The sequence below is a fragment of the Equus przewalskii genome, chromosome 26, assembly GCF_037783145.1.
Source record: "Equus przewalskii isolate Varuska chromosome 26, EquPr2, whole genome shotgun sequence".
Classification (NCBI taxonomy): Eukaryota; Metazoa; Chordata; class Mammalia; order Perissodactyla; family Equidae; genus Equus; species Equus przewalskii.
This window is the reverse complement of record NC_091856.1, coordinates 17,867,194-17,889,590: the sequence shown is the minus strand read 5'-3', so window position 1 is coordinate 17,889,590 and position 22,397 is coordinate 17,867,194. Positions and strand designations below refer to the sequence as shown.

The 22,397-nt window shown below is 51.6% G+C and overlaps 1 protein-coding gene and 1 pseudogene across 1 annotated transcript; both read right to left on the bottom strand.

The window, feature by feature from the left end:
• Positions 1-1,476: 1,476 nt before the first annotated feature.
• Positions 1,477-3,271, bottom strand: LOC103543586 (serine/arginine repetitive matrix protein 3-like). The gene is made up of 3 exons (XM_008510452.2): positions 2,882-3,271; positions 2,241-2,438; positions 1,477-1,901 (listed from the first exon to the last, which is right to left on the bottom strand). Exons 1-3 carry the CDS (start codon positions 3,075-3,077, stop codon positions 1,477-1,479), a joined length of 819 nt encoding a protein of 272 aa, XP_008508674.2. The 5' UTR covers positions 3,078-3,271.
• A 16,198-nt stretch (positions 3,272-19,469) lies between these two features.
• Positions 19,470-20,832, bottom strand: LOC103565845 (calicin-like; annotated as a pseudogene).
• Between the last annotated feature and the right edge of the window lie 1,565 nt (positions 20,833-22,397).

Sequence of the window (22,397 nt, the reverse complement as noted above, 5' to 3'; positions counted from 1 at the left end):
CCCTACCGCCACGGAGCCACTGGCAGGGAGGGCTGCGGGCAGGCGCGCCCGGGCTGCGTGGTGGCGAGCAGGGCGTCAAGCGCCGTCCCCGCCCCGTGCCGTGTCCAGGGGAGTAATGCGGATTTCGGACAAACAAGAGGCAAAGAGCACAGACTTTGGAACTGAAGGTGCCTGACCTCAGCCCCCTGTTCCCTTTCCCAGTGACCTTTGGCGAGGAGATCACCCCAGAGCCTTTTTGCTCAATTCTCACATGGGAGGACACCTATTTCAGAGAGGTCCCCAAAGCAAGAAGAAAAGCAGATCTGTACTTTCACCGCCACGGACCACGACAGCGATTCGAAAGGGAAAACACGGCCTTCCTCGCTTTTTGTCTTATTCCGGTTAAGGGAGAGTGCTGAGACAGACAAGAGTCGGTGGCGCGCAGTGAAAGCAGAAACCTTTAAGAGGAGCACAGCCAAATGGGGACGTGAGAGCGAATGCTCAATACGACTGTGAAAAGGAAAACCTCGGAAAGAAGAAGCGTCAGATCGGTGCTTTGGCCGTGGGGTGGGGTGTAGACAGCAGAGTGGCGTGATAGAAATAGCCCATGTGTCAATGGGAGCCATAGTAGCCAGCGAGGAGTTCTTAGGTTTGCAAGCCTTCCATCGATGTGTGCCCTTACACCATGCACGTCGGAGGCATGCCAATGAATATCTGCAAACGTGGTAAAGTGCAAAAGCATGGGGGTAAAACCAGGAATTGTTCAAAGAGAAAAAGTGGCCAAAGAAGAGACTCGAGGGGCTAACAAATCCCTCACAAGTCTGTCTACCGGACCACAGCGGCAAACGGTTGAAACGTGTAGGACACTGCAGCAAGAGCCAAAGAGGCCTTCAATACACGGAGCATCCCTCAGACAACCCAGTGCGCTCATCCGAGGTAAGGGCTTGGGTCCAGGGGGGTTTTTAAGCGTTCACCTCGAAGAAAGGCAGTCTCAGGGGAAAATTCCCCCCAAATACAACTGTCTTTGCAGTCCGGTCCAGGCTAGGATGAAAACGAAGAAATGAAGACACACACACACTAACACACACACGCACACACAGATGTTTCTCTGTGCAGGCTTTATTTTTCCCATAGCAGGAAAACACGCAATGGTGCAAAGGTCCAAATGGGTGAGAGTGCTGGTCATCCGAGCCCCTGGAAGAAAAGAAGGGATTTGCTCTGAGCGCTCAACTTCACGAGCTGTAGTTTGGAAACGAGAAGCCCTTTCCGTGAGCGGGGATCCGGTAGGAAGGGAGGTCTGGTCGGTGCCTAACACTGTTTCCCGGACAGTTGGATGGTGTAGCGCTGTGGGAGGGAGCTCGTCGCCTGGGTGTGCTCACTGCCGCCACGGACCCTTGCTGGGGGAGTCGGGAGGGCAGAGTCGGGACGGGCTCCGGGGCAGACGGGAGCGTCCCGGGGAAGGGCGGAGGACGCGGGCTGGGGATCGGGGCGCGATCCTTACTGCCCCGGAGCCGCCGGCAGGGAGGGCTGCGGGCAGGCGGGCCGGGGCGGCGCGGCAGCGAGCAGGGCGTCCAGCGCAGCCCCCGCCCCGTGCAGGGTCGCCCCCGCCTGCGTCAGCTGCCAGGCGAGCCAGGCGCGCTGCGAGGCCGCGGGCTGCGGGCCGCGGGCGGGCAGCGGCAGGAAGGCGCCTCCGGGAGCGCGCAGCTCGCCCAGGGCCACGTCCAGCGCGCCCACGTGGTTGAAGAGCCGGGACAGGGGTCCTGACAGGGGCGCGCGGGCTTCTGGCGACAGGTGGTGGCGGCGCTTTGGGGAGGCGGGCCCGGCCTCTCGCCTGTCCTGGCGGAGTCCGCCGCCGGCGGTCCTCTCTGGAGACCCGGGCAGGGTCCTCCTGTTCTTGAGCTGCAGGGCGGTGTGGGCAGAACCTAAGCGGGAGAGAGAAAGGGAGGTGTTGCGGTGAGTGCGCGCGGCCCCTGGGACTCCCTGCCAAGGTCCCCAGAGCCGCTTCCCGCTCCTGCTCCCGACTCCAGCCCCCTGGCCCCCACCCGGCCCAAGCCAGCACGCCCGCCCGCCTCTGGGCCCCTCCCAGGATCTGACCCGAACCCGCGCCACGTCGGGCACGCCTTCCTCTCAGCCCTTTCGAAAGGGCTCCCGGAGCATCTCCCCAGGGCCTGTGTCCGTCCCCTGCCCCTGGGCCCTGGGTTTGCCACCGAGGCCCCCCACCCACGTCCCCACCTGTGCCAAGGGCCGGCCCAGCAACTTACCTCCTCTGCCCTGACGTCCTGCTCTGCTGGGGTCAGCCTTGTCCTTTGGTCTCCCCTTAGCTGGGGATGGTCGTCCCCTCACCTTCTCTTCTCCCCGTCTGTGTCCGTTTTCTTGGTGGCGACTGCCACGGGGGCCCTCAGGGCTTCTCCCCCGCTTCAGCCTGGAGCCCTCAGCCCGCAGGCTCCGCTTGGCGATCCCTGTGGGTGGAGAGGAGGGGAGTAGTGAGTGGCCCCTGCCTGTTCTCTGGAGTCTGGGAGAGAGTGGGTTGGAGGAGGCTGCAAGTCCGTCCGAGCCACACCCCCAGAGGCCTGCCGGCTCCCTCCAGCTGCCCACAGCCTCCGTGGGCAGCTCCCCAGGGCCCTAGCTTTCCTGTCCCTCTCCAGGTGACCGGGCCGCCTGGCATGCACGCTCCTGGAAACCCGACCTCCTGTCCAGACCCGGAGCACGGCTCAGCGGGCAGAGCCCTGACCACAAGGAATCCGGCCTCCCCCTTGGGTTTCCCTGGCCGCCTTCAGCCCTGGGAAGGTCAGAGATCCTGGCGCCTGCCGCTATGCCCATCCCAGCCCCATCGCCAGCCTCTCCAAAGCCTCCCAACCCTAGCTGAAAACCCATCTCCCCCAGCGAGAAGGTGGAAGCTTACCTTCTCTGCTGTGAGAGCCCTCTGCGGTCTCCAGGATTCCCTTCGTCGCCCGCCTTTCAGAGGGATGGCGATGTTCTTCCTTCCCTTGGAAGGGCAGGTGTCCCTTGGAGTCCGTCCCTGGGTCTTCCCTATGGGAGGGCCCTTGTCTCCCTGGGTGCTCCTGGCCAGGCCTGCTGCCACGTGTGGCCCCTTCCATTTCATCCACGTCTCTGGCCTGTGCTGCAGGTCTGCAGAGCTGAGGCGAGGACCGGGGCAAAGAGCGGATGGGCAGAGGGCGTGGCTTGTGAGGAGATCCCCCTGGGCCCCCCGCTGGGCGGGACTCAGGTTGAGCCTGGGAGCCACACCCCCAGTGGGGGAGGGGACCCGAGGAGAGGAGGTCCGTTGGGGGAATTCCCCTGTCCTGCTTGGTCTCCGGGACTCTCTTGGCTGCTCACTTCCGAGCATCCGGAGCATTCGGGCTCTCTGCTGCGGGTCACTTCCGATGAGTACTATTTTTGGCGTTGGTTTCCCGGGGCTTTCTCTCCCTTTGTCTCCACAGTTCTGGGTGACTGCGGGTGTCCCAGCCTGGTACGCTCCAGGCCGAGGCTCAACCCAGGCTGAGTGTCAGGGAGGAGAAAACCTCCGAGTTTGGGCGGAGCTCCATTCTCTGTGGCCGCTACTCAGGGCTGCCATCGTGGCGGGCATGCCACCGGCGACTCCACGGATCCAAAGGGTGTGGCGATGCTGCCGATTCCTCCTGTAGACCCAAAGGGCAGCTGCACTTGCAGCCCGAGGGCCATCGCCCAGGAACCTCTGCTCTCCACGACACTGCAAGTTTTGAATTTGTTCAAACCTTCCTCATTCTTTTCTCTTCACTCTCCTGCATCACGCAAGGGTTGCTCTCGCTCGTCCAGTGAAAATCCTGCCAGGCTATGCCGTCCTCATTTCTTTAAACCCAGAAGCTTCTGCCTTTCTCACCGACAAGGCTCATGGAGGGAAGGACACGAAGCTCAAAGGACTCCAGGGAAAATCGTGAGAGAGAGGGCAGAAGCAGATTTGCAAGTCCTGGGCTGTTGGCGCTCACCGGTGATGGGACGGAAAAGCCACGTGTTCACAGTTCCATCCAAAAGAGTTCTTTGTCATCTCACCTCAGGGGAAATGGCAGGGCAAGATGATCTGAGGCTCTCAAGATCTCCACCACCGGTGTGCCTGCTGGAGCCTCATCCACCTACCCACCAGCAGGGGGCTTGGTGGAGGGCATCCATGTGTCTCTACCCTAGTCACAGACCAAGCCCTAATCACAGCTACAGGATGAACCTTGATCCCAACCACAGTGTAAACCATAATCCCAGTAGTAGTTTGAACCCTCATCCTGGCTATAGGCTGAGCCCTGACCCTACTCACACACTGACTTGATCCAGACTCACCATGAAAATTACAAATTGGCCAAGCACAATGTTAGAAACTACTAGTGAATGTGAAAACATGAGAATAAAATGCATTGTGAATCAAAGTCCTATCTCTGTGGTCTCTCTTCATTTCACTTCAAATTTTAATTGTAACTCAATTTTGCTAAGTTAGAGAGAAAGACTATAATCAACCCCACGCTGACATGTTGTAAAGAACAGGCTCGAGGCAGGGGAGTGTGGCTCGAGGAAGCCTAAAGCAGAGCTGGCCCTGCAGATGGTGGTGGAAAGACCACCTGATTTTGAGGCTTCTGCTTACAGGGGCCTTTTTTTTTGTAAACAATGGTATCTGACTCCAAGGGAGGTCTGTTCCTTCATTACATTCTGATCGTATTGCTTTTCACATCCCCCTCCCTCCAGTGGCTGTTGGAGAGGAAAAAGAAACTAGAGGCTTCAAGAATAAATGCTCAGAGGTACTGTTTGCCCTCTGTTGGCTAAACAGCAGCAAACTGAGAACATAATTTTCACTTTTTCTCACGCCCTTGAGAAAAACCTTGATTTCACCCTCAAAATCAGAGGCTTCCCCCAGTGTTCTTTGAATCCATTTTTTAAAGCTATTAAAGCGCCCTTAAAATAAGCCTGCCATCTTGTGAGAGCAGGAAGAGGGTTACCCGTCTTTCCACCACCATCTGCAGGGCCAGCTCTGCTTTAGGCTTCCTCGAGCCACACTCCCCTGCCTCGAGCCTGTTCTTTACAACATGTCAGCGTGGGGTTGATTATAGTCTTTCTCTCTAACTTAGCAAAATTGAGTTACAATTAAAATTTGAAGTGAAATGAAGAGAGACCACAGAGATAGGACTTTGATTCACAATGCATTTTATTCTCATGTTTTCACATTCACTAGTAGTTTCTAACATTGTGCTTGGCCAATTTGTAATTTTCATGGTGAGTCTGGATCAAGTCAGTGTGTGAGTAGGGTCAGGGCTCAGCCTATAGCCAGGATGAGGGTTCAAACTACTACTGGGATTATGGTTTACACTGTGGTTGGGATCAAGGTTCATCCTGTAGCTGTGATTAGGGCTTGGTCTGTGACTAGGGTAGAGACACATGGATGCCCTCCACCAAGCCCCCTGCTGGTGGGTAGGTGGATGAGGCTCCAGCAGGCACACCGGTGGTGGAGATCTTGAGAGCCTCAGATCATCTTGCCCTGCCATTTCCCCTGAGGTGAGATGACAAAGAACTCTTTTGGATGGAACTGTGAACACGTGGCTTTTCCGTCCCATCACCGGTGAGCGCCAACAGCCCAGGACTTGCAAATCTGCTTCTGCCCTCTCTCTCACGATTTTCCCTGGAGTCCTTTGAGCTTCGTGTCCTTCCCTCCATGAGCCTTGTCGGTGAGAAAGGCAGAAGCTTCTGGGTTTAAAGAAATGAGGACGGCATAGCCTGGCAGGATTTTCACTGGACGAGCGAGAGCAACCCTTGCGTGATGCAGGAGAGTGAAGAGAAAAGAATGAGGAAGGTTTGAACAAATTCAAAACTTGCAGTGTCGTGGAGAGCAGAGGTTCCTGGGCGATGGCCCTCGGGCTGCAAGTGCAGCTGCCCTTTGGGTCTACAGGAGGAATCGGCAGCATCGCCACACCCTTTGGATCCGTGGAGTCGCCGGTGGCATGCCCGCCACGATGGCAGCCCTGAGTAGCGGCCACAGAGAATGGAGCTCCGCCCAAACTCGGAGGTTTTCTCCTCCCTGACACTCAGCCTGGGTTGAGCCTCGGCCTGGAGCGTACCAGGCTGGGACACCCGCAGTCACCCAGAACTGTGGAGACAAAGGGAGAGAAAGCCCCGGGAAACCAACGCCAAAAATAGTACTCATCGGAAGTGACCCGCAGCAGAGAGCCCGAATGCTCCGGATGCTCGGAAGTGAGCAGCCAAGAGAGTCCCGGAGACCAAGCAGGACAGGGGAATTCCCCCAACGGACCTCCTCTCCTCGGGTCCCCTCCCCCACTGGGGGTGTGGCTCCCAGGCTCAACCTGAGTCCCGCCCAGCGGGGGGCCCAGGGGGATCTCCTCACAAGCCACGCCCTCTGCCCATCCGCTCTTTGCCCCGGTCCTCGCCTCAGCTCTGCAGACCTGCAGCACAGGCCAGAGACGTGGATGAAATGGAAGGGGCCACACGTGGCAGCAGGCCTGGCCAGGAGCACCCAGGGAGACAAGGGCCCTCCCATAGGGAAGACCCAGGGACGGACTCCAAGGGACACCTGCCCTTCCAAGGGAAGGAAGAACATCGCCATCCCTCTGAAAGGCGGGCGACGAAGGGAATCCTGGAGACCGCAGAGGGCTCTCACAGCAGAGAAGGTAAGCTTCCACCTTCTCGCTGGGGGAGATGGGTTTTCAGCTAGGGTTGGGAGGCTTTGGAGAGGCTGGCGATGGGGCTGGGATGGGCATAGCGGCAGGCCCCAGGATCTCTGACCTTCCCAGGGCTGAAGGCGGCCAGGGAAACCCAAGGGGGAGGCCGGATTCATTGTGGTCAGGGCTCTGCCCGCTGAGCCGTGCTCCGGGTCTGGACAGGAGGCCGGGTTTCCAGGAGCGTGCATGCCAGGCGGCCCGGTCACCTGGAGAGGGACAGGAAAGCTAGGGCCCTGGGGAGCTGCCCACGGAGGCTGTGGGCAGCTGGAGGGAGCCGGCAGGCCTCTGGGGGTGTGGCTCGGACGGACTTGCAGCCTCCTCCAACCCACTCTCTCCCAGACTCCAGAGAACAGGCAGGGGCCACTCACTACTCCCCTCCTCTCCACCCACAGGGATCGCCAAGCGGAGCCTGCGGGCTGAGGGCTCCAGGCTGAAGCGGGGGAGAAGCCCTGAGGGCCCCCGTGGCAGTCGCCACCAAGAAAACGGACACAGACGGGGAGAAGAGAAGGTGAGGGGACGACCATCCCCAGCTAAGGGGAGACCAAAGGACAAGGCTGACCCCAGCAGAGCAGGACGTCAGGGCAGAGGAGGTAAGTTGCTGGGCCGGCCCTTGGCACAGGTGGGGACGTGGGTGGGGGGCCTCGGTGGCAAACCCAGGGCCCAGGGGCAGGGGACGGACACAGGCCCTGGGGAGATGCTCCGGGAGCCCTTTCGAAAGGGCTGAGAGGAAGGCGTGCCCGACGTGGCGCGGGTTCGGGTCAGATCCTGGGAGGGGCCCAGAGGCGGGCGGGCGTGCTGGCTTGGGCCGGGTGGGGGCCAGGGGGCTGGAGTCGGGAGCAGGACCGGGAAGCGGCTCTGGGGACCTTGGCAGGGAGTCCCAGGGGCCGCGCGCACTCGCGGCAACACCTCCCTTTCTCTCTCCCGCTTAGGTTCTGCCCACACCGCCCTGCAGCTCAAGAACAGGAGGACCCTGCCCGGGTCTCCAGAGAGGACCGCCGGCGGCGGACTCCGCCAGGACAGGCGAGAGGCCGGGCCCGCCTCCCCAAAGCGCCGCCACCACCTGTCGCCAGAAGCCCGCGCGCCCCTGTCGGGGCCCCTGTCCCGGCTCTTCAACCACGTGGGCGCGCTGGACGTGGCCCTGGGCGAGCTGCGGGCTCCCGGAGGCGCCTTCCTGCCGCTGCCCGCCCGCGGCCCGCAGCCCGCGGCCTCGCAGCGCGCCTGGCTCTCCTGGCAGCTGACGCAGGCGGGGGCGACCCTGCACGGGGCGGGGGCTGCGCTGGACGCCCTGCTCGCTGCCGCGCAGCCCCGGCCCGCCTGCCCGCAGCCCTCCCTGCCGGCGGCTCCGGGGCAGTAAGGATCGCGCCCCGATCCCCAGCCCGCGTCCTCCGCCCTTCCCCGGGATGCTCCCGTCTGCCCCGGAGCCCGTCCAGACTCTGCCCTCCCGACTCCCCCAGCAAGGGTCCGTGGCGGCAGTGAGCACACCCAGGCGACGAGCTCCCTCCCACAGCGCTACACCATCCAACTGTCCGGGAAACAGTGTTAGGCACCGACCAGACCTCCCTTCCTACCGGATCCCCGCTCACGGAAAGGGCTTCTCGTTTCCAAAGTACAGCTCGTGAAGTTGAGCGCTCAGAGCAAATCCCTTCTTTTCTTCCAGGGGCTCGGATGACCAGCACTCTCACCCATTTGGACCTTTGCACCATTGCGTGTTTTCCTGCTATGGGAAAAATAAAGCCTGCACAGAGAAACATCTGTGTGTGCGTGTGTCTGTTAGTGTGCGTGTGTCTTCATTTCTTCGTTTTCGTCCTAGCCTGGACCGGACTGCAAAGACAGTTGTATTTGGGGGTAATTTTCCCCTGAGACTGCCTTTCTTCGAGGTGAACGCTTAAAAACCCCCCTGGAACCAAGCCCTTACCTCGGATGAGCGCACTGGGTTGTCTGAGGGATGCTTGATGTATGGAAGACCTCTTTGGCTCTTGCTCCAGTGTCCTACACGTTTCACATGTTTGCCGCTGTGGTCCAGCAGACAGGCTTGTGAGGGATTTGTTAGCCCCTCGAGTCTCTTCTTTGGCCACTTCTTTTTCTCTTTGAACAATTCCTGGTTTTACCCCCACGCTTTTGCACTTTACCATGTTTGCAGACATTCATTGGCATGCCTCCGACGTGCATGGTGTAAGGGCACACATCGATGGAAGGCTTGCAAACCTAAGAACTCCTCGCTGGCTACTATGGCTCCCATTGACACATGGGCTATTTCTATCACGCCACTCTGCTGTCTACACCCCACCCCACGGCCAAAGCACCGATCTGACGCTTCTTCTTTCCGAGGTTTTCCTTTTCACAGTCGTATTGAGCATTCGCTCTCACGTCCCCATTTGGCTGTGCTCCTCTTAAAGGTTTCTGCTTTCACTGCGCGCCACCGACTCTTGTCTGTCTCAGCACTCTCCCTTAACCGGAATAAGACAAAAAGCGAGGAAGGCCGTGTTTTCCCTTTCGAATCGCTGTCGTGGTCCGTGGCGGTGAAAGTACAGATCTGCTTTTCTTCTTGCTTTGGGGACCTCTCTGAAATAGGTGTCCTCCCATGTGAGAACTGAGCAAAAAGGCTCTGGGGTGATCTCCTCGCCAAAGGTCACTGGGAAAGGGAACAGGGGGCTGAGGTCAGGCACCTTCAGTTCCAAAGTCTGTGCTCTTTGCCTCTTGTTTGTCCGAAATCCGCATTACTCCCCTGGACACGGCACGGGCCGGGGACGGCGCTTGACGCCCTGCTCGCCACCACGCAGCCCGGGCGCGCCTGCCCGCAGCCCTCCCTGCCAGTGGCTCCGTGGCGGTAGGGACCGCGCCCAGAGCCCGACCCCGCGTCCTCCGCCCTTCCTGTGGCTGCTCCCGTCTCCCCCTGAGCGGAGGCCTGTTTAGGTAGCATTATTTTCTTCCCATTTCATGGAAGAGAGGATGAAACTGGTTCCAGTTATGCTTACCTGAGTCTTGGGTCACCTCCCTCTGGAGCGCCTGGATCGGTACCTGGAGCTGGTTGCAGTTCCACTTGAATGAAGTCCTCAAGTGGCCCGCCCTTGTACTGAATATGTAGATGCTGCTAGAAGCCTCAGAATCGCTCAGCTTTGTTCAACTCCTTCAAAAAAATTCGAACACATACCTCCTACCTGCATTTTTTATATTTATATTATAATGTACATACACACTACGATTCTAATACATTACGTGGTTTTTTTTTCAAGAGCAGCACCTGAGCTAACAACTTTTCCTAATCTTCTTTTTTTCTCCCCAAATCCCCCCAGTACGTAGTTGTATATTTTAGTTGTGGGTCCTTGTGGTTGTGGCATGTGGGTTTCCGCCTCAGCATGGCCTGATGGGCGGTGCCACTTGTGCGCCCAGGATCCGAACTGGTGAAACCCTGGGCCGCTGATACGGAGCGCAGGAACTCCATCACTGGGCCATGGGACACGTGCCTATCATGCATATTTATAATACATAGTTCTCATAAAAATTTTTAATGAAATTTGTAATAAAACATTTTCAATTTATATATATATTTAAGATTATTAAAGGGATATATTATTTACACTCAGTAAATATTATGATTACAAAATATGTTCCAAACCCACAGAACGTACAACACTAAGAGTGAACCACGATGTAAAGTCTGGACCTCGGGTGATCATGATGCGACCCGGGACCGTCGTGTGTAACAAACGTAACCCCCGTGGGGGATGTGGGTAATGGGGGAGGCCATGTGTGTATGGGTCAGGAGGCATCGGGTAAATCTCTCTGCCTTCCTCTCGTTTTTTGCTGTGAACCTGAAGCTGCTCTAAAATAATAAAGTCTTCATAACAAAAAAGGAAATTTTGACAATAGTAATATTTCAGTGATATGGGTGATGGGGAATGCTTCAGTTCCCCTCCACGAGCTAATTTTTAATTCCTGCCTTGGGTAAGATATTGTTAGAATAAACTGTGTCCAAAGAAGAAAATTAGCTGCTTTTCCCCCTAAAACCAGTATTAGTATAAACACACAAAAATTCTTATTTTGAAATTTTAAAAAAAAGCATAAAATGCTCCACTCTGGAGCTTTGTTTCAGGATGCTTGCGGCCTGCTGTAAATGAAGTTCCTCCCCCACCGCACCTCAATACCCTTCTTCAGAGCTTCTCAAACTTGAACCTGCATCAGAATCAGCTGGGCGTCTTGTTGATACATGGATTGCATGGACTCCCTCCACCTGCTCTGACACAGCAGTATGTGGGCGGAGCCTGATATTTGCATTTTTAACAAGTTTCCAAGTGGTGCTGATGCTGTTGGTTATGATGTTTTGACATCTTAATAATCTTACTGGCAGGGGAGTGACTGCCTCTCCCAGGGCTAGCCAATTCTTAGAGACAGCAAAGGACTCAACTTTGATGTACATACCAAAGCAGCCTTGAGTAGCCCCAGCCACCTCCTTATAGAACTCTCACACCCAAGCCACTCTTTCCCTTGCCCTAAACCACCCTAGGGCCAGGTATGAGGCAACTGGAGACCACCCCTCTAGCCCAGAGCCCACCAGCAAGCATTATTCAAACTAGCCAACCTAAGCTGTTTACCCTCCATTTTCTTTCTCTCAGAAATCCCAGTAAAGGCTCTGGCTCAGGCTTTCTTTCATTCCTGTCTTCTGCCACCTGACCATTTCCCCTGTGGCCCCACATGACATGCAGTGACCCCCCTGTCTCTGGAAGCTATGGGAATAATAAACTTCTTCCTTCCAAGCCTCCTCCTCATTTCCTCTGGGGGCTGCACTGACGTTACCATGTCGTATTCAACACATACATTCTTAGCGCAGAGACCCTCTTGGAGAATTGTCATTGGGCATCAGCAGCAAGGGAACAGCCAGAGATGCATTTGGGTCAAGAGAGACATTCAGGGAGGAGCCAAGACTGTGAAGTGTTACTTTCAAGGAATGAGCTTGTCAGTGAACGAGGAAGAATACAGATGCTGTGTTTGGCAAATTCTTTGACTGAAAATAAGGAGGAGCCTTCTCTTCATTAACAAACGTAAAAAATTGAAGGAAACTAGGAAGAGAACTGGACACACAGAACAGTGGTGAGATGATTCCTACACAGTCCAGGTGCTCAGGCATTTTCAAAGTTGCTTCATCAACTGAAAATGAAGCCAGGAAACAACAATCTGATGTGAGAAGAAGAGAAAAACGTGAACTATGGTCCATAATCAGTCAGACAGATTTAAATTCACTTTTCTGTGTTTATTTTGCACATGGTATTTCTCAGTGCATATATTTTATAGAACAAAGTGTTCTCATTTACATGTACAATAATTTTACTTCATATCATTCAAATGCAGGTCCTCAAAAATATATTTCCCAGTATGCAATATTTTTTAAAAAATTTCCTTCAGTAAACTGCAGGAGAATTCATGTTTTCCCTGGAGACAGTAAATTCCTGGAGAGTTTTCCTGACTGCAGTAGGAACAGAGAACATCACTCCTTCCAGCCTGACTCCAGGGTGGAGCATCATTGAAGCTCCTCTTTTCAGGACGAATGGGGCACATTGAGCTCTAGGGATGAGGCTGAATTTCTGGACACCTGACCTCAATCCTCCATCAAATAATTTCAGCTGTAAAAGAGCTTAAGTGTGTTATTTTCTCCATTTGAGGTTGAAAATTGAACTTAGGCAGTATATTCTGGTAATCCCAAGGAGGCCGAAAGGGAACACCTGCTTCAGGAATACTGGTACTGACACCCACGGAAAGCTGCCCTCAGACCCAGAGTTGAGGTGGCACAGACCGAGACTCCTCTCCCCACACTCCCTGGGAATTCAGGGAACAGACCAATGAGCACCAGGAAAACCACCAGACTCATCAGAAGAACCTCAGAAATGGCTTTCAAAGGTAGTTGTATATTAATTCATCTTCTGAGCCTCATCATCTCCCGAATCAGATCTTGACGCTCTTATAATGTATTTGTCTTGATTAATCTATGCTTTCATTAGTGTATACTACGAAAGGATTATATGAACATATGCAAACTGAAAAAAAGAAAGAGACAAAAACTGATTAATGAGCCATAGGAACAGAAATGATTAATACAGGAGTATTCAGTCATTTTTATCAAAAGACTCTCTAGTTCTGAGTTCTCCTGATTCATTCTTGGCCTTTTCTTGAGTGATCAGGATGATGAAATGATGAGTTGCATAAAAAGAGAAACAGAACACTAAAGAACTTAAGCATGCCAGTGGGATTTTCGTGTTAGAAAGGAAGGAATTTGTTGGGCAAAAAGGGGAGAAGATGGATCTAGGAAAGTAGGGTGTGCTGGTGTGCTCACCTGTGCCCTGGGCAGGAGACCCTGCCCCCGGGGGCAAAGAACCCTCTGCCCAGTTTCCTTGACCTGAAATAGAGACCTCTCTGGATAGACGTGGATTCATATAAAATAGACAAGATTTCTGAGGTCTGGTTTGTGATTATCTTTGGAGGGGGTATGTGTAGGTTGGGGAGGAGGGTGAGAGGAGTGGAGGATGACAGGAAAAGCAACTTTACGAATAGTGTGAGGAGGTAAAATTTGCATGGATTGTGAATTTGGGGTTCCTGTTGAATGTATTTTCATTCAAACTCACAATTCACGGCCCTCTGGCCTTCTTCACCTGATGGGAGAGTGCAGGAAAGAACTGTCTAGACCAGGGACTGGTTTTTTGTTTTTTTTTCTAATCACCTCTTTCCACTTATCTGCTTGAAGGTTTCCTTCGAGGAGATTCACAGGACTGGTTGTGAAATCAGTTCTTGAAACGTGGGCTGATGAGGAATAAAAGTGGATGGAGAAGATGTTCGGAATGGGCATCACTCATCTTAAACAATGTTTTGTGTGCAAGGAACTGAAAGAGTGGGCCCCACCCTGGTACAACCCAAATTGCAAAATAGGAGCTCTAGAAATTTTCAGGGACCTGAGTATAGAAAGGATAATTCTTGAGATTTTCACTTACCAGATCACATATAAACTGAATGACAGTCAAATGAGTTGAAAGCATAGGAAGGAGTGTGTCCCACTGTCAACCTCTCTGCATGCTGAGTCAATAAGCATATATACCATCCCAATGTGTGAGCATCTGTCATAGTGACTGAGTGATGGCACCAGCGTCAGTCTATATCTAAATCTTACTAAATCTAGTAATAACTTTCTTTCTTATTTTGAGACAACAATAGTCTTGGCTATTTTTCAACTTCAATCTATGACCTTGGAATCAATGTGAGTCTCCCCTTTAAAGAGCCAATGATGCTGTGAACCATATTGATTGACATCCCTGCCTTCTTCACTCAATTCTATTCCCTGAGTTTAATGTGTGGAATCAGATTTTGAGTCAGAATTGTATTTGATAAAATGCGTCCATGCAAGAAAACAGAATGTTAATACTAAAAACATCAGTGCCCACAGTGTAGAAAGCGGTGCTCTTATTCACCAAACTTGTCTTCCCTTCACTTTAATCAGAAAATTAGATTGTATTTCATAGCCTCTTTACTCTTAGCTCTGGCCATGTGAAGGAGTTCTGGCCACGTATATGTGTCTAGAAGTGACGTTTGCCCCATATGGGCTGGCCAGTGAAAACACCCCCATGAGGGGCAACAGTTTTTTCACCCTTTGTGATGAGTGGGCTAGGGTTGAACACTGTAGCAGGATTTGATGTCATATGTTGACAATGGCAAATCTGCAAAATGGATGGTACTCAGGTCCTTAAATCATTGTTGGGAGAAAAGCAACAAGCAGGATCATTTGATCTTTGAAAGCCTACGTTTAGCTGTTATATGAAGCTAAGTTTGTGTGATGTTCAAAGAAAAAATATTTTTGTATCTATCTGTTACAGCAGTGAACCTCACCGACATTGACAGAAGTCAGTAATATAATAGCACACCAAAGGAAGTTTTCAATAAAAAATTATAATTCAAATTGCGGAAATGGCAAATACTTCAAGTAAATTGGAAAAAGTAAATGGTAAATGTAAATCCTAAAGTTAATTAAGAAATACAAATGATGTTCTTCTCTCTAAACTTTTGTTTTGAGGAAATTGAAGATGTACAAGCATGATTTTGGTTTCTGGGATCTTAGAGCTGGTGCAGAAATACAAGGGCAGGTTGCCTTCCTGTGCTTAGCAACAATAGTAAAGTAAAGACGGTTATGAGGTTCACTTTCTTCTTTATTTCTTGATTTTTCTTAGTGGATTGGTTAAATGAGAGAAAAGCACACTTCACTTTTCCCTCTGACATCTCGAAGGCACACTGACTGCGTTATTTCTGCTTCACATAGCTACTGAGTTCTGGGAAGTTCCTCAGGACAATTCCCAAACAGGTATAGGCCTGAAGATTTTCTACCATGATCTTCTGTTCCAGTCGTTTCTTATTGTGTTCAAAGCCGGAGAGTGATTTATCCAGAAGGGTCTAATCCCAGGCAGCTCTGTAGTCCTCTGACGAGCAGGTTAAAAATCAGCCAGATGGTGGAAACAAGTGCCTTGTTTCTTCTGGATTTTGATATCCCCTCTTTTCTCATGAAACTTGAAGTCTGTCCTAACATTAAGGCTTGACTTAGAAGAGATCCTTTCCAGATATCTCAAAGGCATGAGGATTTCCACGCTTTTGAAGCCATGGCCCAAAGACACATCCCAGGAGAGAGAACATGCAGGGCTGGAACAGAGCATCTCCAGGGCCATAAACAGAGACCAGGGCCTCGAGAATGTCTGTGATTCCGTGAGACGACGAGGACGGGGCGGGGCGGGGGGCGCGTGCAGCCATGGCTAAACCCTGAGCACTAGCTTCGTTCGCCGCTCAACCACGGCCAGCAGAGGGCGCCCAAGTTGCTCCGAGACTAACTGGTGCCTGAATCGGCGAGGCGAATGCCCGCATCCTGGGTCCAGGTGATGTGGCCGAGCTTCAAGGGTGAGAAACCAAACTTGGTTTGCTGCAGCTCCGGCTGTGCAGGGAGGTGGCCTAGGCTTCGTGACTACCTTGGGGCGGCACAACTACTGACTGAAAAGCTGCCTTTCCCCGGCCCTGACTGCCCAGGGGGAGCTTGGCCAGAGCTGAGATCTCCTGAGACAATTTTCTGAAATACTGAGCACAGAACTACCCGTTTTCTGGACTTTCCCCATCGTTTTATTCTTGACTTTCTCATATAAGCTTTTAGTGAGACAATTTTGTAAAAGTATCCATTTATTGAGGCGTGTGGAAGCTCGACAGAATCACACGCTGTACTAAGTTTTCCATATTCAGGATTGTTTCTGGGGAGAAATCCCAACACAAACTCAGAGAAAGGAAAAACGTATCCACGATGAGGACAGAATATACAAATATTGGGGCCTTCCAGTTGAATGAGTTGGAGACCTGGCCAAGTGCCCAGGAGAGCCATTCTTTAAGACTATCAGAAAGGATTCAGAATCAGGAATTAGGCAATTCTTTTCTTGCTGATCTGCCTATAATGGATGTGATCATGGAGGACTGTCCTCATGATTGATTCATGTAGCTCCTCTGAGTCTATAAATTCAACAGTATTTATTGTGTCTAATGTGTGTCAGGCACCATGTTATGAACTAGAGATATGTGACCTGACCTTGAGGACATCTATAGTTCAGCAGGGGAAGATGTGGAAACAAGGACAATAAAGTGTTGTAGATGCTGTGATGGTGTGAAGTGTGTATAAGGTATGATGGCGAGGGGGGGGGGCAGAGGAGGGAGTGGTCAGTTCTACTGGGAATAGAGTTTCTGGAAGTTCTTCATAGAGGATGTGATGCTTAAACTTTGCCTGTGGGAGGCATTGAGAAAAGAGCAGACTTTGAAGCCAGTATCCTCAGTCCAACTGTAAAGCCTGGTTTTCTATCTGTGTCTCCCTGGGCAAGGGAACCTCTGAGCCTGCTTCCAGATCTATAACAGGATTATAGTAGTAATCTCATAGTGTCGTGGTGAAGATCACCTTAGTAATGTATATATTTAACATTGTCATTAAGGAACAGTGAATTCCTGGTGGATGAGGATGAGCAGATCCTCTGGTTGAAGGGACTCATTCGCTTCAATCTTGTGCCTGAAAACCACGTGTTCTCGGAGCTGTCCACGGTGCTGATCTCACCGGCGCTCCACACTCATTATCTTGGGAAGGCCTGCAGGGCGCTCTGCCTGGGTCATTCTGCTGGGTTCTGGGCTGTTTGCCTCCATCTCAGCCAGAAGCCTTGGCTGCAACAAGTTTGTTGACTCCACCTCCTCCCTTCCCTTTCCCTGCCTGCCAGTCGCCCTTCTGTGAGCCTTGTGGAAGAAGAGCTGCTTCACAACCATCATGACGGCCTTGGGGTTCTCAGCAGCCAATCTCATGGGTCTGCAGAGGTAGAATGGGCAACTTGATGGGTTTTTTCATGTCCTCAGCTGTCTGATAGGACTTCCAGGGTATAATTCTAAACTTCTGCAGGGATAACTCACCACTCCCCCAAAGCCTAGGAAGTGTTTAGCTCCTTCTACAGCAGTGGTCTTGAGTGGTGGCGATTTTGTCCCCCAGGTGATTTGCCAAAGTCTAGAGATGTTTTTGGTGGCCACAACTCCTCATTTGTCCCCGTACAAGACGCCCCGTTATAAGAAGAACCAGAAGGAGGTTCCTTCCAGAAATGATTTTCTCAAGTCGTTGCAATTTGGAGATGAAAACTTCTACCACATGGGTTTCAGAGTGGTGTGACAAGGACAGGCCAACCTAGTTGTGCTAAGAGGGAGCAAGAACATATCACAGGAATATTTTAAATTTCCTTTCTTACAACCATCTTTTCATGACCCTCTATCATATCACTCCTGAGTGTGAGGAAACGGACCTCTTCACTCCGCCTGTAGGGAAGGGAGTGAGAAGCAGCTAACACCCCCCAGGAAAAGGTGCTCCTATAGGAGTGAACCTAGGAAGTAGCCCTCTTTCTCCTACAGTCTCACTTGCTTGACGCCAGCAAGAAGCTTATAGCACTCTTCAGAGGACTCTTCAATAGAGAATTAAAAGAGAATCCGGTATAAGCAGTAACTGGAGCAAAGGCAATGAGAAGAGAGCTAGAAACCAGACCAAACACAAAGGAAAGAGGAAAGTGGGGAGTGAATGGTGACCCACAGCAGGACCAAAGGGTGGTACTCATCCCCACTCTGGACATGAGATGTTTAAGGCACATATAGTGGTGGATCAATACTGCATACTGCAAACTAGAGAAGTGGTCTACCTGGGAGAAAATGATTTCTTACTTACTCACTACAGGTGTAGACCTCAGGAGGGATGCCACAGAGGAGATTCAGGCTCTGGAGGGAGATGGAGGAGACAACTTCCAGCCCAGAACATCTGTCGTTCTCTGACTTGGCCCCAGTGCACAGGGCTGTGAGCCCTTAGGCATCTCTCACGGTGTTTCTCTGTCTCCTGCCAGGTAAAGCTGGCCATCTTCTTGGTAAGCTGCCAGCTATCCATTTTGGGAAACCAGGGAAGGATCCAGAACTGGGCTCTGAGATACTGGACTTAAGAGCAGACTTCCTAGTTACAATCTAGTAAGGAGCACATAGGCCCCTGGATACTGGCCTGCTAAAATTATCAAAATGTTCTGTTTATAACATTTAGTCTGTGAGACTGCAGTTGTAGGCAAGTGTGCATACTTTTGTCCACATGTTCATATACACATATGCATTTGCTACACATATTTCCTTACATTCATAGAGACATCTTAACGAATATCTACATATGCAAATGGAAGTTGACCTTTTGCACATAGACTGAAGTCACGGTGCTCCTCTGCTTCTCAGAGTAAGCCCACTGGTACGTAGGGAGACTCTGTTCGTATATTTTGCTGTAAGCCAACTGGCTGTTGGTCAGTGGACCCTTCGGGCTGTCTTGCAGACAAGTCTCCAAGATAGCCATTCTCAGATTGAAGTGGAGGAGGGCACTGCTGCCTGGCACTCCATGGACAGGGCAGAGGCCATAACTGCCTCTTTCGGTCCTGGGACAGGCATCAGTGACCACCAGGCTCCTACACAGGGCAGTCAAAATAAAAACTTACCAAGGACCTAGGTCTATTCCAGCACTGTTACCATCCACATGGTAGTCTTTCCCTTTTGTAAAACCTCCATGCCTTTGCTCCAGGAGTTTTCCTTCCTTGAATGCCTGTCTACAGTCAGTGTTTAGACCTAGCTTCAGGAACAGGATGCTGCTGCATCCAGGGAGCTTTCCATTGCCCCCACCTTCCCTTCTCCCAAGTTTAAATTTGTCACTACTTTCCCATACCTTCTCTATTCCATTGTTTCTATCTTGGTGCATTGTAATATATTCGTGTGCATGCCTGCCTCTCCAGACTCAGACGATAGCATGGGAAACATGGTACATATCCATCTTTGCATTTGCACCATCTAGTGTGGTGCCATTATAAGTCCCAGTGTCCCATTGACCTGAAATGGTCCCTCATCCTTTGGCAGTTAATGCCCCTGTGATTGGAACATGGGGAGAATACATATCCTTCCTCTGATTAAGTTTGGTGAACATTTAATCAGTGCCGAGCACCGTGCTAGGCTCTGGGGCTATAAAGGTACATACAGCACATTTCCTATCTGCTAAGATGTCATAGTCTAGGGAGAAATACAAAACTTTATATACATAGTTCCAATGAGGTGGGGTACAGAGTAAGGGTGCAGAAGTTGCACGAATCTGGGCCTGAGAGTGACAATGCGGGTGCTGTTGCTCACAGTGCAGTCCTGTTCCTGGTGCCTGGCACACTGAGTGACTTGGGCAGCACCAGCCGGGTGGGGGCAGAGAAGCTGTGCCAACCAGAAAGGCGATGTGGCTTCCCAGTGAGCTGCCAAAACCCCCTAGGGTTCGTGACTTCACTGCTTTGCCAGAATGAAATGCCTGAGTGGGGACATAACTGTTCCCATGGGAGTCAGGAAGGCCGTTCTTGTCCCAGCCCAGCACCCAGCCAAGTAACTAAGAGACCTTGGCCCACAAGTTGTCATTCACGGCACACTGCCAAGCTGTCTTCTGCCCTGAAATCTGGTCAGTGGTGACACCAGAGATGTAGCAACCAGCAGAGGTGGCACTAAATGCTGCTGTCTCATAGGACATCTCTGAGAGCTTCAACCACAGGTTTTCCTGGATAACATACACAAACACTCCATCATTAACTTGCCGTGGGCCTTCCTACTACCTAGGATGATCACTGAATCAAGCGGGGCCTCTTTCCACTGGCAGCTCTGCAGGCTGGATGGTCTCTCCTGCTTTCCTTCCACAAGGACATTCTCCATCAAGGTTGCATGGGCTGAGTTGTCAGAGCTGGCAAACATCAGCACCTTGTTGGAGATGGCATTGAAATTGATGTAATAGGACTTCATGAAATACTTCTCATGCTCATCCTTCTGAAAGTACACTCAAATGATGAGTGTACTGAGATCCTGGTCCTTGTTGAGCACATGCAAGTCTTCATCTTGAAACAGGCAGCTGAACATGACAGGTGGGTAGCACATGAAGCCCTCAGGCTGCATAGACCCCTCAGGACTGGCCCAGTAGTGGAAGTTGCCACAAATGCCAGAGTAGACCAAATCTGATAGATTCTTTGAGCTCAAACATCTCAGCCCAGATGAGGTAGTGCAAACAGTTGACAGGGCTAGCGGACTTAATCAGAAAGCCGTTACAGTGGATTTGAAGGCCTGTTGTGTTGAAATACTGGGCCCCATGAAGGAGGTTCTCCACATTCTGCTCCGAGATCATCACCTTGCCTCTGTACAAGTAGCCCAGTAGCTCGTCCACCATAGCCAGACTCAGGTAGTTGGGGTCAAGGGTGGTAAAGAGCTCATTAGTTGTCTTCACATCATCACTGGAGATGAGGCCCTTCACTACTGGAGAGGCAGCAGCCAGCACATTGCGATGTGCAAAAAGACATGGTGGTCCACAGTTAGGGCCATGTGCCAGTACCTTTTGGATTTCTTCTCTTTGAGGTTTCAATTTCTGCAGCAAAAAGCTGTTACAGTTTTTCTCAGTGAATTCCCATTTCCTGTTGCTTCCTGCTGGCTGAGATAGATCAGCAGCCAGTTGTAGAGAAAAGACTTTCTTACACCATTGGGATTCAGACTGATGGTTGTTTGTAGCTGATGGAGGAGTAGAGGCTGAGAGAGAGGGTGATGTCATAGAGTCAATGAGGTCATCACAATGCAGGTCCCCCTGAGAGCTTTCTCATAGGCTCAGGGCCTCTCTTGCCTCTGATGGCTCCAATCTGCCCAGGCCAGGTACCCTATCAGGACCTGGTGCACAGGGTTCAGAGCTCAGGAGGACACTCAGAGGTGGGTTGAGACTCCCGCCTGGGGCTTTCAAACCTCAGTTCAAGGCTGTTTCTGGAATGTCAGAGCCAGTTTGGGCAGGGGGTGGTGAAGGCAGGGATAAGGGCAGGCTGAGGGAAGGAAGGAGATTATCAGATCATCTAGAAGTATCCTCCCATCATACAGGAGGGAAAGTGAGGCCCAGAGAAGAGAACGGACTTACCCAACATCACACTGCCAGTTGGAGTAGAACAGGGCCTGGAACCCAAGCTTTCTGTAACTTAGTACTCTCTCCACCCTTCCAGGAAGCTCCTCACTACTCAGCTTTCCCTAGTATCTGATTCTCAGGCCTGGAAGTACCTTTCTCTGCTCCTGGCCATCAGAGAAGAAAGGCTCCGTCCTTTGGCTTCTGAGCTTTGTCACCACAGATAACTACTCTTCTTTAAAGCAGAGGGAGAAGCGCAGGCCACTCACTGGAGCAGGGATGCTGGAGTTAGCCACTCCCTGGGGGATGGGAGGGCCTCTAAAGCCTTGATTATTTTTCCAAGTCTCTAGTTGTAAAACATTGGGGGCGTTGGTGGGTCAGCTCTCTCCATCAAGTATGGACTTGGCCAAATTGCTCAGACTCTCTAAACCTCAGTTTCCTCATGTGTGAGATGGGAATAATAGTACCTGCTTCAAAGATTGTTGAGAGTTTAAATGAGAAAATGATCAAAGATTGTTAGCACAGTGTTTGGCTCATAGCAAATATTCGATAAGCACTAGCTGCCATTTTGTTGTTAGTGCCATCGAATGGATTCTGACTCCTAGGAACCCTGCGTACAACAGAGCAGAACCCTGTGTGGTCTTTTTGTGCCATCCTCTCACCCTTCAGCACTACATCAGACAAAGCTCCACTGCTATTCACAGGGATTTCATGGCCCATTATTTTCAGAAGTGAGTGGCCAGGTCCTTCTTCCTAGTCTATCTTAGTCTAGATCTCTGCTGCAACCTGCTGGTATTTTAAATCTGGTGGCATAGCTTTCAGCATCACAGCAACACACAGCCTCCATGGTATGACAAGCAGATGAGTGGTGTGTTCCCTGAGCAAGAAAGAACCCCGGGTGACAGGTGGTGAGAGCTGTTGATTCTTAACCACTGGACCACCAGGGCTGGCAGGATTGTTTTATGAGGTGTTGTTTGCTTAACATGAACACTATTAATTACTCTATTACTTTCTGCAATCTTTTTTCCACCACTTTCAGTTCAGTTCTAAAAGAATGCTCCAGAATCCAAAATAGCTGCTTTGATTATTCTCAGAGTTATTTATACTTAAACTCAGTGGCTCTTGAAATATGCCCCTACCCCCAGCTGTATTAGCATCTCCTAGGAATTTGTTTAAAATGCATAATACAGGCCCCACCCTAGTGAGGTGAATCAAAAGCTCAGAAGGTGGGGCCCAGCAAAGCCCCT